The sequence below is a fragment of the Phocoena sinus genome, chromosome 14, assembly GCF_008692025.1.
Source record: "Phocoena sinus isolate mPhoSin1 chromosome 14, mPhoSin1.pri, whole genome shotgun sequence".
Classification (NCBI taxonomy): Eukaryota; Metazoa; Chordata; class Mammalia; order Artiodactyla; family Phocoenidae; genus Phocoena; species Phocoena sinus.
This window is the reverse complement of record NC_045776.1, coordinates 26,610,636-26,625,087: the sequence shown is the minus strand read 5'-3', so window position 1 is coordinate 26,625,087 and position 14,452 is coordinate 26,610,636. Positions and strand designations below refer to the sequence as shown.

The 14,452-nt window shown below is 41.6% G+C and overlaps 1 protein-coding gene across 1 annotated transcript in view; it reads left to right on the top strand.

The window, feature by feature from the left end:
- The window catches only part of KATNAL2 (katanin catalytic subunit A1 like 2), a 91,731-nt gene that overhangs the window by 73,460 nt on the left and 3,819 nt on the right, over nucleotides 1-14,452 (top strand). Inside the window, exon 13 of the mRNA XM_032654452.1 lies at nucleotides 576-686. Within this exon, the coding sequence (XP_032510343.1) occupies nucleotides 576-686 (111 nt within the window). The remainder of the gene's footprint in view (nucleotides 1-575; nucleotides 687-14,452) is intronic.

Below are 14,452 nucleotides of genomic sequence, written 5' to 3'. Positions count from 1 at the left end.
ATGAATTTGCACAGAAAACTGCCTCTATTCTGCTGTGCAAGGAAAGCCTAGTTTCCGTGTCATTATCTTGTCTCTTATTAGAAGAGAATGAAATACTGTGTTGTGGTTCATCTCTTCTTGGACAGTTTATGTCCATACATTATACTAAAAGAAATAGTGTGTGTAAAGTACTTTCATGCCTGCTATATAAATGAAAAGGATTATTCTCAATGAAGCCATTTTTTAAAAGGGTAAATGATACGGCAGGTAGACACAGTGGGGCTGCCTTTTTTAATCTACTAGTGCCACTGTCTCCCCTTCAGTTATTTTCTGGTTCATTGTCAACCTCGGTTTTTCTTTTCAATATCATGATTATGTTCATTTACTTCCTTTCTGTTACTGTTTGAAAGTAGTACCAATTGCTTCTTTTCTCCAACCCTGGGATGAGTAGCTGCTGAGAATGCGGCAGGGAAGGGGTTAGTTGTCAGAAGGGAACCCGGTCTGCCGTCACTGAGTCCTTGCTGTGAGTGTCACTCTGGTCGTGGAAGCAAAGACTCTGCCTCTTGGGAGCATCTCACCTTCTCGTCTTTCTCTAGGGGAGAGCACGAAGGAAGCCTGCGGATGAAGACTGAGTTACTGGTGCAGATGGATGGGCTGGCCCGCTCCGAGGATCTCGTGTTTGTCTTAGCAGCCTCCAACCTGCCATGGTAAGAGATCTAGAGAGTACATTCTGAAGGCATTTTCATGAGCCACTGAGTACAGATGAAGATATTATACTGAGCACTTCAGGAAAAGTCCTCTTGTGTGGTTCCAGCCCTGGAAGTTTAAGCTGAAGGCTTTCCTGGTCAAGTCCTCAATCCTTGCTACTTGTACCGTGAAAGAATCTGCCTGAACAGAAGGAACATAGGCCAGGGCTACCACTGACAATATTTAAAATGGACATTCTGAGTTTAAAGCCAAATTATTAACTGTGTTTAAGCAGGGGTTTGGCAGAGAACTGTAAAATACTAAAATCTGCAGGACTCAAAGAATATTCCAGAAATAACATGTTTGGATTTTAACATGTTAAAATTAAACTTTAAGTTGGGAGGAAAATCTTTACCTTAATGTTGTGCAGTAAATAGGAAGCTAAATAATATCTAATTGAAAATATAATCTACTCTCAGAGTCTGTTATTCAGACTGTATCCCAGAGTGGTTTAAGACCAATTCCAGAAGCAGAATTGGGAAATAAGAGATGTTGACTAGAGAAAAATAATATCTACTTGGAGAGAATATTTTAAAAAATAATTATAATCCCTTTATAGTTACAAGAATATTTTCACATACCTTGTTTCTTTTGAGCTGCAGATAAGACAGGAGCCAGATAAGGAAATGCTGCTCTTGCCATTTGCAGAGTGGGTACCAAGGTCAAGGGAGGTCAGTCCACCCAAAGTCAACATCCTATTTGCAGCAGAGCTGGGACTCGTGACACTCTTCCCCTTCCCCCTACCTCGTCCATTTCTGTTTCTACATTCCAAGGTGAAAAGAGACACCCTTCTGCCTGTGCACGCTGATCATCTAGGCTCCCAGAGAAGTCGTCACTGGCAAGAGGTGATGATGTTCATGTGTAATCTGTTATTTTAACTATATTCATAATTTCAACCCAGCTTCAACTCTTCTCAAATTTATAAGACTTTTCTAATGTGCTAAGGTGATCAGCATTTTACATTGTGAAGAGAGAGGTGTTTACACACAATGTTAAAGTTGAATCCACACAGAGAACCATCATTTAAATGTGGCGGTGAAATCCTTTAGAGAAAGAATCTCCATTCCTTCACCTGTTTGAAAGAGGGTTGATCATAACCTCTTTACTTATGACCCAGGGGGACCATGAGAGTCAGCTAAGGAGGGTGGGGGAAAACTGGACAGCTTCGTGCACGGCTCCGGGAAGGGCTGTGCCCCGCAGGGAGGAATAGAGAGCCCTTACCTCCCAGCGAAACCTCGGGCTTAGCTGAGGAGGTTATAGTGCTGCCGCAGTTTCCCTGAGGTGATCAGTTGTTGGGAAACCTCACATAAAATGGTTCAGAGAGGAAAAACAAAAAGCTAGTAAGCAATCAAAAATAAAGAAGCCTAGAAGGGTTTTTCTGAAAGAATTGCCTCTCGTCACGTCAAATGGCAAATACATATGTGCTTTTGAGCTTGGATTCCTTGACATCACAGATTGCATCCTTTCAGCATATCTGGGAACCGGTAAGTCCTACCCATTCTTGAACATCGCTGGGTTGAAAAAAAAACTTTTTATGATGAAAAATTCTAGACAAACACTAAAGAGAAAAGAGCACAATGAACCCACCATTTTCTAGTTTCCATAAGTAGCATCTTGCCCAATTGATTTAATCTATTGCTGCCTCCTCTCTTGTTTTGCCACAACATTTTAAACTGTATCCTAGATTCTTATGTTATTTCTCACATATATATACTTCAGCATACATCTTTAAAAAAAATAAGGACGTTTTCTTACATTATCACAGTGTCATTATCAACCCCAACAAAATTACCAGTAATTGCTTAGTATCCTCTAATACCCAGTTTATATTCGGATTTCCCATATTGTTCCAAAAATGTCTTTTTACAGTTGGCTTACTGAACTGGTAACCAAACAAGATTTGCATTTTGTAATTAGTTGTTCTCTTAAGTATCTTTTAATCTAGAACAGACTCCCTCTTTTTTTCCCCCACTTGCTATTGACTTGATTGCTAGGGAGGTTGTCCTGCAGAGTCTAAACTTTCTGGATGTGGCTCATTGTATGCTCATGGTAATACTTAGCTAGTTCTTCTTACCCTTATAATTACTCTAGACTAAAAGTTAGATTGATTAGATTCGATTCAGGATTAATATAATTTTTTGGCGACATACTTCATACATGATGCTGAGTATATCACATTGCATCACATGCAGAAGCATGTAGTGCCCTGTTGTCCCGCCTGTGGTGGTACCAAGATTGATCAGTGGGTTCAGGTGTGTCAGCCAGGTTCCTCTGCTCTGTAGTTCCCGTCAATGGTTGTAGCATCCATTGATGATCTTTGCCTGAATCACTTATTTCACTAGAGGTGTGAGTCTATCATTCCTTCTGATTGATAGCTGGAATTATTCTCTACCATAGAACTTTGGTCCATCCAATAGGGTTATTTGGTTATCCTGAAATGTAGTTCATACTTGAAAATCAGAATTCTTTCTCTTTGATTTTTAGAGTCATGAGTTGTGCCCTAGCAACCTCCAGTGGTAACCAATGAGTCAGTCTCCCTCCCTCCCTCCCTCCCTCTCTCTTTCTCTCTTTCTCTCCCTCTCTCTCTCTCTCTCTCTCTCTCTCTCTCTCTCTCACTATGATCTCATGACTTGTTTGGTATAACATCATTAGTTTTTTTTTTACAGCTTTATTGAGATATCGCTCACATACCATACAATTCACCGTTTAATGTGTACAATTCATGGTTTTAGCTATATTTATATTTATATGATTATACAATCGTCACTACAATCAATTTTAGAATATTTTTCTTTACCTTGAAAAGACACCCTGTACCCATTAGCAGTCATCCCCATCTCCCACCCCCAGCACTAAGCAACCACTAATCTATTTTCTGTTTCTATAGATTTGCCTGTTTTTATACCTCTGAGTGCAATTATTATGGTAACTCTATGTTTAATTGAGGAGCGACCAATCTGTTTTCCAAAGTGGCTGCACCATTTTACATTCTTACTAGCCATGGATGAAAGTTCCAATTTCGTCACATCCTCATCAACACTTGATATTCTCTGTCGTTTTGATTATAGTCATCCTAGTGGATGAGCAGTGGTATCTCCTCTCTTTGATTTGCATTTCCATGATGACTAGTGATATTGAGCATCTTTTCGTGTACCTATTGGCCAGTTGCATATCTTCTTTGGTGAAATGTCTTTTCAAATCCTTTGTCCGTTTTTAAATTATTGAGTTATGAGATTTGTTTCGTCCTCTATCAGATTTGTAGATATTTTCTTCTGTTCTGTGGCCACTAGTCTGTCTTCCCTCCCTCCCTCCCTCCCTCCCTCTCTGAATTTTTTGTTCCTCTTTCTCCATGCCTTTGCTAAACTTCCCATGTCTGTCCCATTTCCCAAGCTCCGAGCCTTTCAGAAGACCCTGTAACTGGTTTTTCTAGAGCAACGTTGTCTAATAGAAATATAATGTGAGGCACACATACTTAAAAAATTTCTAGTAGCCACATTAAAAATTATCAAAAGAAACAGATAATATGCAATTTTGATAACATATTTTATTTAACCCAGTATATGTAAAATACTATCATTTCCATATATAATCAATATAAACATTATTGTGATATTTACATTCCCTTTTTCATACTAAATCTTTGAAATCCAGTGTACACTTTATACTTAGGGCATGCTTCAGTTTGGACTAGGCTTGCTTCACGTGCCCAGTAGCCACGTGTGGTCGGCAGCTACTGTACTGGACAGGCAGATCCAGAGCCTGACTGTCAGCCCCCATGCTGCTGTGGCAGAGATTGATAACTGCCTCCCAATATTTTTTTTTTTTTTTTTTTTTGCGGTACGCGGGCATCTCACCCCTGTGGCCTCTCCCGTTGCGGAGCACAGGCTCCGGACACGCAGGCTCAGCGGCCACGGTTCACGGGCCCAGCCGCTCCGCGGCATATGGTATCCTCCCGGACCGGGGCACGAACCCGTGTCCCCTGCATCGGCAGGCGGACTCTCAACCACTGCGCCACCAGGGAAGCCCCTGCCTCCCAATATTTACTTCATCCTTCTACTTTCATAACAGAACCCCAACTTTTGGATTCTATTTCTTAGCTTCCCCTTCTGTTAGGTGTGGCAGGGCCAAGCTCCTTTGTCATTTGCACAAGGTGACCCAGGCTCAATTTGAATATTCTGCTCCAGACCTGGAATCAGCCATTGATTCACAGAGCCCTGGTTCCCTTTAATGGAAAATACTATTTAGAGATCACAGTCTCACAGTTATGGGTGTTCCTTGCTACTGGATTATCATTGCTTCCTGGCCTTTTGATTGGGCAGAGCTAGGAAATACATACCTAGTTTTAAAAAGAGGCAAATGATGAGTTCATACTAATATTTACCACTCAAATTTAAGATTACAAGGTTTTTAAATTATTTGATTTTATATTTGTGTCTTTTCTCTAATTGTGAACATTTTAGTTCTTAACAACATTAATATAATTGTTATTCACTTTATCCTAATATGTAGATATATTTTATATTTGTGACTATAACAGAATTTTCAGTAATAATACCAAACCTATCATAACAGTAACATTGTGATGAAGAAAATGGTACAGACCTGGCATAACTAAGATGGAAGAGCTAATTCTGGATTTTTCATCTTCAGCACTCTTGACATTTGGGGCCAGAGAATTCTTTGCTGTGGGGCCTCCTGTGCGCTGTACCATGCTGAGCAGCATCCCTGGTCTCTCCCCGCTAGATGCTGGTAGCATCACCCCCCGTTGTGACCACCAAATAGGTCTCCAGACATTGCCAGATGTTCCTCAGGGAGGGGGGCAAAATTACCCCCGGCTGAGGCTCACTGGACTAATGGAAGGAATGACAGACATTATTTAGAAAGACATTATTTAGAGACAGACTGTCACATCCTCCACAAATAAACTGTCAAGTTTTTTTTAAGAACTCCGTAAAATAACTTGGTTTACTTACACAAAAAGCGGTATATTATAGAAATTGTTCTGTATTTTTATTTTTTCCATAACAAAATGTTCTGGAGATCTTTCCAAATAAGTACAGAAAGTTCTCCCTCCTTCCCTTTGTAGCTGCGTGTATTCCATCTTGTTCGTATGATAATCTACCCCCCGTCACCTACTGATGGGCATTGGGGCTGTTGCTACTCTTTTGCTCTTATAAGTAATGTTGCAACGAGTAATGGTGTGCATATATCACTTTGCGTGTTTGCCAGTGTATCTTTGGGGAAGGTTCCTGGAAGTAGAATTGCTGGGTCAAGGGGTTAATGTGCATGAAATTATAGTAGAGAATGCCAAATTTCCCTCCATAGAGGTTGTACATTTTGTATTCCCACCAGGGTCCTGCTTTCATTACTTAACATTATAGTAAGAACATTTCCAACGTCATTAAATAATCCTTGAAAATTGGATTTTGTAATGGCTGCCCAAAATTCCCACATGTGAATATACCACAATTTAGTTAATCATTCCTTTCCTGTTGAACATAAATGATGCTCCCAACTTTCTCTATTATAAATAACACTGAAATGAACTTCCTTGAATAAAAATCTTTGACCAAAATCTAGTTATTTCTTAAGTACAGATTTCTGGAAGTAGGATTGCTGTATGAAAGGGCATAGTTTTTATTTTTAAGTATTTTGCTACATACTGTCCAAGTCCTTAAATTAGGAAATGATATATTTTTATCAAGAGTATTGGGACCAAAAAAAAAAAAAAAGAGTATTGAGACAGACCTTTATTTTGGCTTCAGGGTCTTAGATGAGGGAATAAACTTATCTGATTCAAGCAATCTATGCTTGTTGGGGAAATAACTAAATTATACCAAACTATGTAAAAATCTAGTCGTAAAATCCCCAAAGAAATTCTTTATGGTTGGTTAGTGGTATTTCTTATCTACAGCATCTTCCAAGGCATTAGGCTATCACCTACTGCTTGTTAACTTATCACTCTCCCTAGACAAATCCATTCTGTCTCAAAGGGCTAGTCATTTTCTCCCTTCTCAGCAGTGAGGTGGCGTGCAGCATCTTGGTTTACTCAGTGCTTCTCCTCCGAGGACCTCCTTCCTTGATCTATAGCATCACAGAAAGGACAAGAAGGAAGCAAGGAATAACAGCTCATCTGTGTCATTTTTTTTTTTAGTTGTTTTTTTTGTTTGTTTGTTTATTTTTTGCAGTACGTGGGCCTCTCACTGTTGTGGCCTCTCCCGTAGCGGAGCACACAGGCTCCGGACGCGCAGGCTCAGCGGCTATGGCTCACGGGCCCAGCCGCTCCGTGGCATGTGGGATCTTCCCGGACCACGGCACGAACCCATGTCCCCTGCATCGGCAGATGGACTCTCAACCACTGCGCCACCAGGGAAGCCCTCATCTGTGTCATTTGATGTGTAAATTTGCAATGAGGAGAATAACATATGTTGCATATTTAATATACCACTTAAAGTAATAGCCATGGAAGAAATGTTTAACAAGCACAGTTAGTATTGTTGAGTATTCACAAACTCAGGCCTAGGAGTACAGAGGGAAACAAAATACTGAACAGGGCTATTAAGGCAAATGCCATCTTTAGATGTCTACTAAACTTGATGATAGTTTGTACAAAGAAGGTTTAAAAATTGTATGTGTGAAGCGTGTTGAAACTCATCTTTTCCTTGTTATTTGCAAAAGGGCTAGACATTTCACTGTCCCTTTTAAAAATCATCCACCTAGTATGACCACACTCTGGATTTAAAAAAAAAAAAAATCTTAATATGTAAAGAAACCATAAGATCCTAGAGATTCTGGCACTGGGAATGTGGAAGAATGTACCCATGTAAACTGACTTCTTCCCATATGGGCTCTGTCCTGTCTGGCGTGAGATTCCTATAGACGTGTATACATGTGATTGAAGGGGTCAGCAGACATAACCCTGGGTTTTTCCGCAGTAGCTCCATGTGTCTCCTGGGCTCTAGGGAGAAGCTGTGCTCTCTGAGATCCTACCTTTTGGCCTCGTGCCTTGACTATCATTACCCTCTAGATCAACATTTCTCCAAGAATGGTTCCCCACAGGTCATTATCCAAAAAATGGGATCTAGTGGGATCTAATTTAACTCAGAGATACTGAGTTACAGTTCAACTGATTTCCACCCTGGCAGGAGTTCTCAGTGCCTTTAAGATGCTATTGTGTGTTGTGACTCTCCAAGAAAAGCTATGAGAAAGCAGTACATTCCATATTTATTTGACCCCAGAATCCCTTCCTTAAGGAGCATCTCATAAGACCAATGTTCTATTTGAAAACCTTTCGGGAAACGGTGGTTTGCATTAACTCACTCTGATCTGATAATTGCATCGCTCATTGCAATAGCATTCAATCATGCTTTCAGGCTTTTAAAATCTTTTATCATTTTAAAAAAGGGACAACAGGCCCCAAATGAAGTCACTTGTTCTAAGCCCACATCATCAAACTGAGAGTCAATACTTAACCTAATAGCAGTTTCAGCCTCTCCCAGGAATGTAATCTGAACCAGTCAGTCTGGAATTACCTCGTCAGTACTAGTGAGGTAATCCACTGGGTAGACTCTGCTGTTCCCCAAAAGAAGGTGACCTTACCCAAAACAATCCACTCTTTGCTCATAACCTTCTTGTTGCGTCTCCTTCTGCCTATAAAACATTTTCCATTTTGTACGTGTCTTCAGAGCTCCTTTCTGTTTGCTAGATGGGATGCTCCTGGATTCCTGAATCGTTGAACAAAGCCAATTAGATCTTTAAATTTACTCGTTTGAATTTTGTTTTTTTGCAATAGTATGTCCGTGCCTACCAGTGGTCAAATTGCTTTGCTTGAAATTGCTTCTCTCCATACAAAGCTTCACTAACATGTACAATGATATCAAGTTCGTGATCCTCCATATGTGGTTGATGGGTGATTCTGACACAACCAGGAAAAAAGTGTGTGGTGCAGGATTTGGTAGGTGCAGCGGGGCAGGCCCAGGACTGACTGGGCAGGAGGTTACTAGGAGTAACCTTGCCCTTGCCCCATTCACACCTTCTCAGTTCTTTGGTTTCATCAGACATAAATTGATTGCGGCCTGGCCTGCTGTGGCATTACTTTATCTTAACAGGGTGCAGGTTGACATGTGAGCTGTAATTCTAAAACCAAATTTTAAGATGTATAAAATTAACACGACCATTTTATAGAAAATTTGAGAATTAGGGAAAAACTACTCATAATTTCACCACTGTGACATAAGTATTATCATCTTTGTATATACCCTAATGGTGAAAATGGTTTGGTTATTTGCTATCATTTGTTGCCTTTGTATCCTTCTGTGGTAATTTTTTTCCCCAAGAGGGAAATCATTTTCACCATTTTGGCTATTTAGAAGAATAATACATGTTCATTATAAAAGTCATATTTTATATGCTTTGGGGTTGCTTGAAAGTGCACAGTCCCCTATAACTGTACCCACAGACACCACCCCACGCCCCACACACAGAAACAAGAATGTGAACGTTCATGGATACATATTATTTTGTTCTGTGGCCTGTTTTTTTCTTTCACTTAATACATTGTGGACAACTTTGAAAATCTACCTAATTCCATATAGAATCCCACGTATGGGTGGGCCTTAATTTATTTGACTTTTCTTTTTCTTGAGGGTTTTAATATGGCACCAGTGCATTGGACCAAGCTCCTTCCACCATGACTCCCAGCACAGACACTCTGTGGGGGGCAGTTTTCCCTCTGACGTTTAGCTGGGGTAGGGCAGGTATTATCAAAAAGGCTTTGTGTCCTGGTGGACCTGCTCTTCCCAGCCGTTTGTTAGAGAGAATGAGCTTTTCTTGAGGCTTCTGTCTGTGCCTGTTAGCAGTTTGTCAGCGGGCTTCTCCAGCGCCCCGTGTGGGAGGTCTGAGGGAGGCAAAACAGAAACCTGAGAACACTGCCCTGTCGTTCGTTCCTCATGTCCCCCGCTCCCTAGCCCCTCGTCCTCCTTCTTTCCAGTGTCTTCCTATGTTTAGAAGCTGTATTACATGCAATGAATTTTAGTAGTAGTGGGTGGACTAGAGAAGGATGGGCTACTCCATCTTGGCCAGAAGCGAGTCTCTCTCATATTTTTGATTCCCTCTTCTATCATTTTATACATCTTAAACACAATTATTTTATCGTCTGTATCAGTGGAGTTTAATTCTGTTCTTAGTTTCTTCTGCAGACTCTCATTCTTGGTGGTTCGTTATATGTTTCAGAATTTGGGATGGTGGGCTTACATTTAGTGAGGGGAACTCTATCTGTGAGAGTCTTACACATGTCCTTTCACAGAAAATTTATGTCTGACAGGCTTTGGACAACTGTAAGCTAATTTCTTAGCATAGGGTTTCTTCATCCATGCCAGTGAGGGTAGGTTGGATTCTGAATTATCAGTGAAGACTTTTTCCCACCCCAAAGTATAAGACAGATTCCCTTGGTTCTTTCCATTGCTAGTGGGGATATTTTTCTAACCCATCCTTTCATAGAGGATGTGCCATCTGGTTTTTTGTTTTACGTGATGGGCCTTGTTTCTACCCACTATCTTGAATGGGCCCAAGGCCTTCTATGCTATGCCACAGGTAGACTTTAAAATCCAAACTTTTTTTTGTAACTAAGAGGCAAACACTCAGCCACAGCTTCATTTCAGCTGCCCAGTCTTGATTTTTGGCTTCCTCTTTATTTTTAGGGCTTGAGAATTTTGCTGCTTCCTGTGGACTCATTTGTTGTGTATACCAAAAGTGATTCCTATAATTCACCGAGCTTTTAAAGTGGCTTTATAACAAGAGATTTCTGAATATCTAGTTCATCATTTTGCTGGAAAAAGAAGATTCCCATTTCTTCTCTCAATTATTGGTCAGACATTTTCTGGCAAGAGTAATAGGAATATATCTCCTTGTTGGTATTCTAGTAACTCGAAGTAATTGTCATTCTTTATTATAAATATGTGATGCTCTTACCCTAACATCAGTAGGACATAGACTGAACTGATGGCTCTCCTGTTGGATCCCCTCGTCTCGCTTGTGAGCTCACTCTTCAGAATGAGAAGTGCCGTCTCTGGAGATGAGAGGCCCCCTATGGAGACTACATTTTTCACCTCATCTTCAAAAGCACTGCCCAGCCAAGTGAGCTGAATCATCATTTCCGTGTTTTTTGTTTTTTTTACTAAAGATGAAAATAGGATGCTTTATTCCCGAGTTGATGCTTGTTTTCTCTGTTAATTCGAACTAATGATGCTTATAAAATGCTAATTTTCAACAAAGCAGATTTACCTTTGTAAATAAAGACTGGGCTTTAAGCAAGCAGATCACTTACATGAAGCCAGTAGCCCTGAACTGAAAGTTTAGTCATTCACTCAAGTAGTATCTATTGAGTACCTACTGTGAGTATTCTGCATGATGGAAGGAGGGGGAACCCAAGATATATGGTCCATGATCCTTGGCCTCTAGAGGCTGGCTATCTGATGGGACGATGGATGAGATATAAACGCAAGTAACTAAGAAGTGAGGATACAGCCAGCCATGTGGCTGGTACAGACAATAAGTAGAATAAAATTATATCGGGAAGAGGCCATTTCTGATTAAAGATATTTAAAAGAAAAGGGGGTAGAGAGCACTTGCACTGGACCTGTGAAAAGGACCTGGCTCTTGGTAGACCAACTGGAAGTTACAAGTAAAGAAAATGACCTGAGTGCATGCTCAACTAGGATGGCAAAATGTAGATTCAGATAACGGCCGACAGAGCAGTTTGGCCCAGGTGGGAAGTGTAGGTAGGAGTCAACCTACACAGAGCTCAGTGCAGGAGACAAAGTAAACTTCAGCGCTTTATTCATTGACTCCCTGTCATCTACCAAAGAATACAATTCCTGAATCTGCTTTTCAAGGATTGCCACGATCTCTGACTTCACGTTGGTTAGGGACATACTGCAAAGACTTTGCCTACAAAACTGAAGGTTGCTTTTCTCTTGTCACACTGAGATGGTTTGAACTTAACGTTTTCACTATGGAATGAACAAACTAGAATTATGTTTGATTTCCAAATTCTGTAAAATTTGGAATGATCATTATCCCAGGAACAGCATGGTTTAACAGGGGAGACAGGCCAGGGGCTGAGGAAGGGCCCCGAAGATTTGGCGCGGGAGCCCAGGTGCTCAAGTGCAAGGCCTCGTGGCCCATGCAAGCTGTCTAGGTGACCAGTGGGCGCTGCCACCTTGTATATAGCAGCGGGCACTGGTCCAGTGGCCAGGCTGTGAGGTCTGTGAGCCCTCACTGTGTCACAGTCACTCTTGCTGGTTGCTTTTGACCTTCGAGGTGATGGAAGTACCAAATGACCAAGATGAAGGAGATGTGAGAACAGAATAACTTGGGTGTGAAAATCAAAATGTAGCAGCTAAAGGGAGTGTTTTCTGGTTGCCGCAGGTTAAAATTTTTCACGTAAATATATTGGCATAAAGAATGATTCTTGGGTACATTCCATTTGTCCTTTGTTTCCTCCCTTGTATGATTATAATTATTGATGTCATTAAAAGTGCATTAATCAGGCCTGGCTGTCAGAGAGTTGCACTTATTTTGTGCCCACAAGCAGTTTTGAGGTAAATCTCTTGCCTTAGGGCATTAGCTGATCAATACAATCATCTATAGTGAGGGATTGTTTTCCCACCTCCCTCTGCCTGCCTGCATTTTCCTAGGGCATTCGGGGATCTGGTCTTCCTTTCAATAAGCAGTCCCCCTGGCTGGGATGAAGAGACCAGAGGTGCTCCACCAAAGAGCCTTCCTTCTGCAGCCCCTGCCCTTTCAGGAGGGGCAGCTGGTCCAAGGAAAGGCCTTGGGGGAAATATGGCAACTGCTCATCAACCCAGCACTGCCATTTCCCCAGCTTATTCTCTCTTCCTTCCTGGTTTTAGCTTCAGGTTCCCAAGTCTTATTTCATTTTTAAAGTTTACAGGACCAACATTCCTGCAGTCCAAGGCCCAAACCTCCCAGTTATTGCCTATTATTTACATTGAAGTACGGAGTTTGTCATATTCATTTCTGTGTATCGGAGACTCAGCAGTGACAATACACTTGGCGGGTGGGCAATGTTGCTGGACCGAATTCCTAAATGTGAGTCTAATGGTGTCTCTTCTCTATATCTCCCTGACCCCCTCCTTTCGTCCCCCCTCACTCACCTCCTCCTGCCACTAATCGAGGCCCATCTCTCTGCTAACTGTCTAAAACAGCTTTGGATTTACTCAGACATACCAGGTGTTCAGTCAAGTTTATCTTCTTGGAGGCACATCTTCCAGAGCCTTCTCTCCTTCTCCAAAATGAGCGGATTGTCCTCTGCACCCTAGGCACCCCCTGCGTCATCCTGGAGGTTTCCTTCTCTCTCTGTGTCAGACCTTCCGTTTCTTGGAGCCCATGTGGCCCTTTGGTTTGGTTTCTCTCTCCCTTTGGTCCTCTAGTACTTTCCCGATAAAGGGTACATGGGAGGTAATATTTTTTAGGCTCTGCATATTGAAAATGTCTTTATTCTATCCTCCCACTTAATTGATGGTTTGATCAAGATACAGACTTCTACACTGGAAATTATTTTTCCTGGACTTCCCTGGTGGCACAGTGCTTAAGAATGCACATGCCAATGCAGGGGACATGGGTTCGATCCCTGGTCCAGGAAGATCCCACGTGCCACGGAGCAACTAAGCCCGTGCGCCACAACTACTGAGCCTGTGCTCTAGAGCCCACGAGCCACAACTACTGAGCCCGCGTGCCACAACTGCTGAAGCCCGCGTGCTCAGAGCCCGTGCTTTGCAACAAGAGAAGCCACTGCAATAAGAAGTCTGCACACTGCAACGAAGAGTAGCCCCTGCTTGCCGCAACTAGAGAAAGCCCGCGCGCAGCAACAGAGACCCAACGCAGCCAAAAATAACTAGTTATAAATAATTAGTTTTCCTTAGAATTTTGAAGGCATTGCTCTATTTTCTTTTAATATCTCACATTGATGATGAGAAATCTTATTCTCCTTCATTGGATGCAACCTGTTTTTCCTCTCTGGAAGCTTTTATGATCCTTTGTTCGTTCTCAGGGTTCTGAGATTTCACCGTGATGTGACTTGGGGTCTCCCTGCTGTTACTGTGCTAGTATCAGGCCAGTTACTGAGGCACAGTCTCCAGAGTCTCACTGTTCGGGTTCAAGTTCAGGGCCGCCATTCACTAGCCTTGACCTCAGGCAAGCTACTCGACCTCTATGCCTCAGTTTCCTCATCTTAAACAAAGATATTACCTACCTCACAGGTAGGTTCTGAGAATTAATATCTGAAAAATGCTTGAAACAGTACGTGCCACCTGGTGAGTGCTATTTAAGCACGAGCTTTTATTAATATTTCAGATGTAAAAAATAATTTCCTAGAGCTCTGCAAAGTTCCCTCAACCCTGTGTCTGGAATATAAATGTTGGCCCTGAGAGGGGGCGTGGTTGTGCAGGTGGCTGTCTTTGATGAGATGAATTTCAACAGGGTGAAGCTGATAAAGAACGAAGCAAATGCAAAAAAGAAATAGGTACTTTTTATTGCCGGGAAAGCAGCCCTGGAGTGGATTCTCAGCTCAGGATGGGAGGAATAATAGGTAAAGGAAAGACACAATCTTTTAAGAAACCTGGTCGCTCCAGTTTAGGATTCAGATATGCTCCCTGGAAGGGTATTTTCATGTTTTCAATTTAAAGGAAATATCATGACATAGATT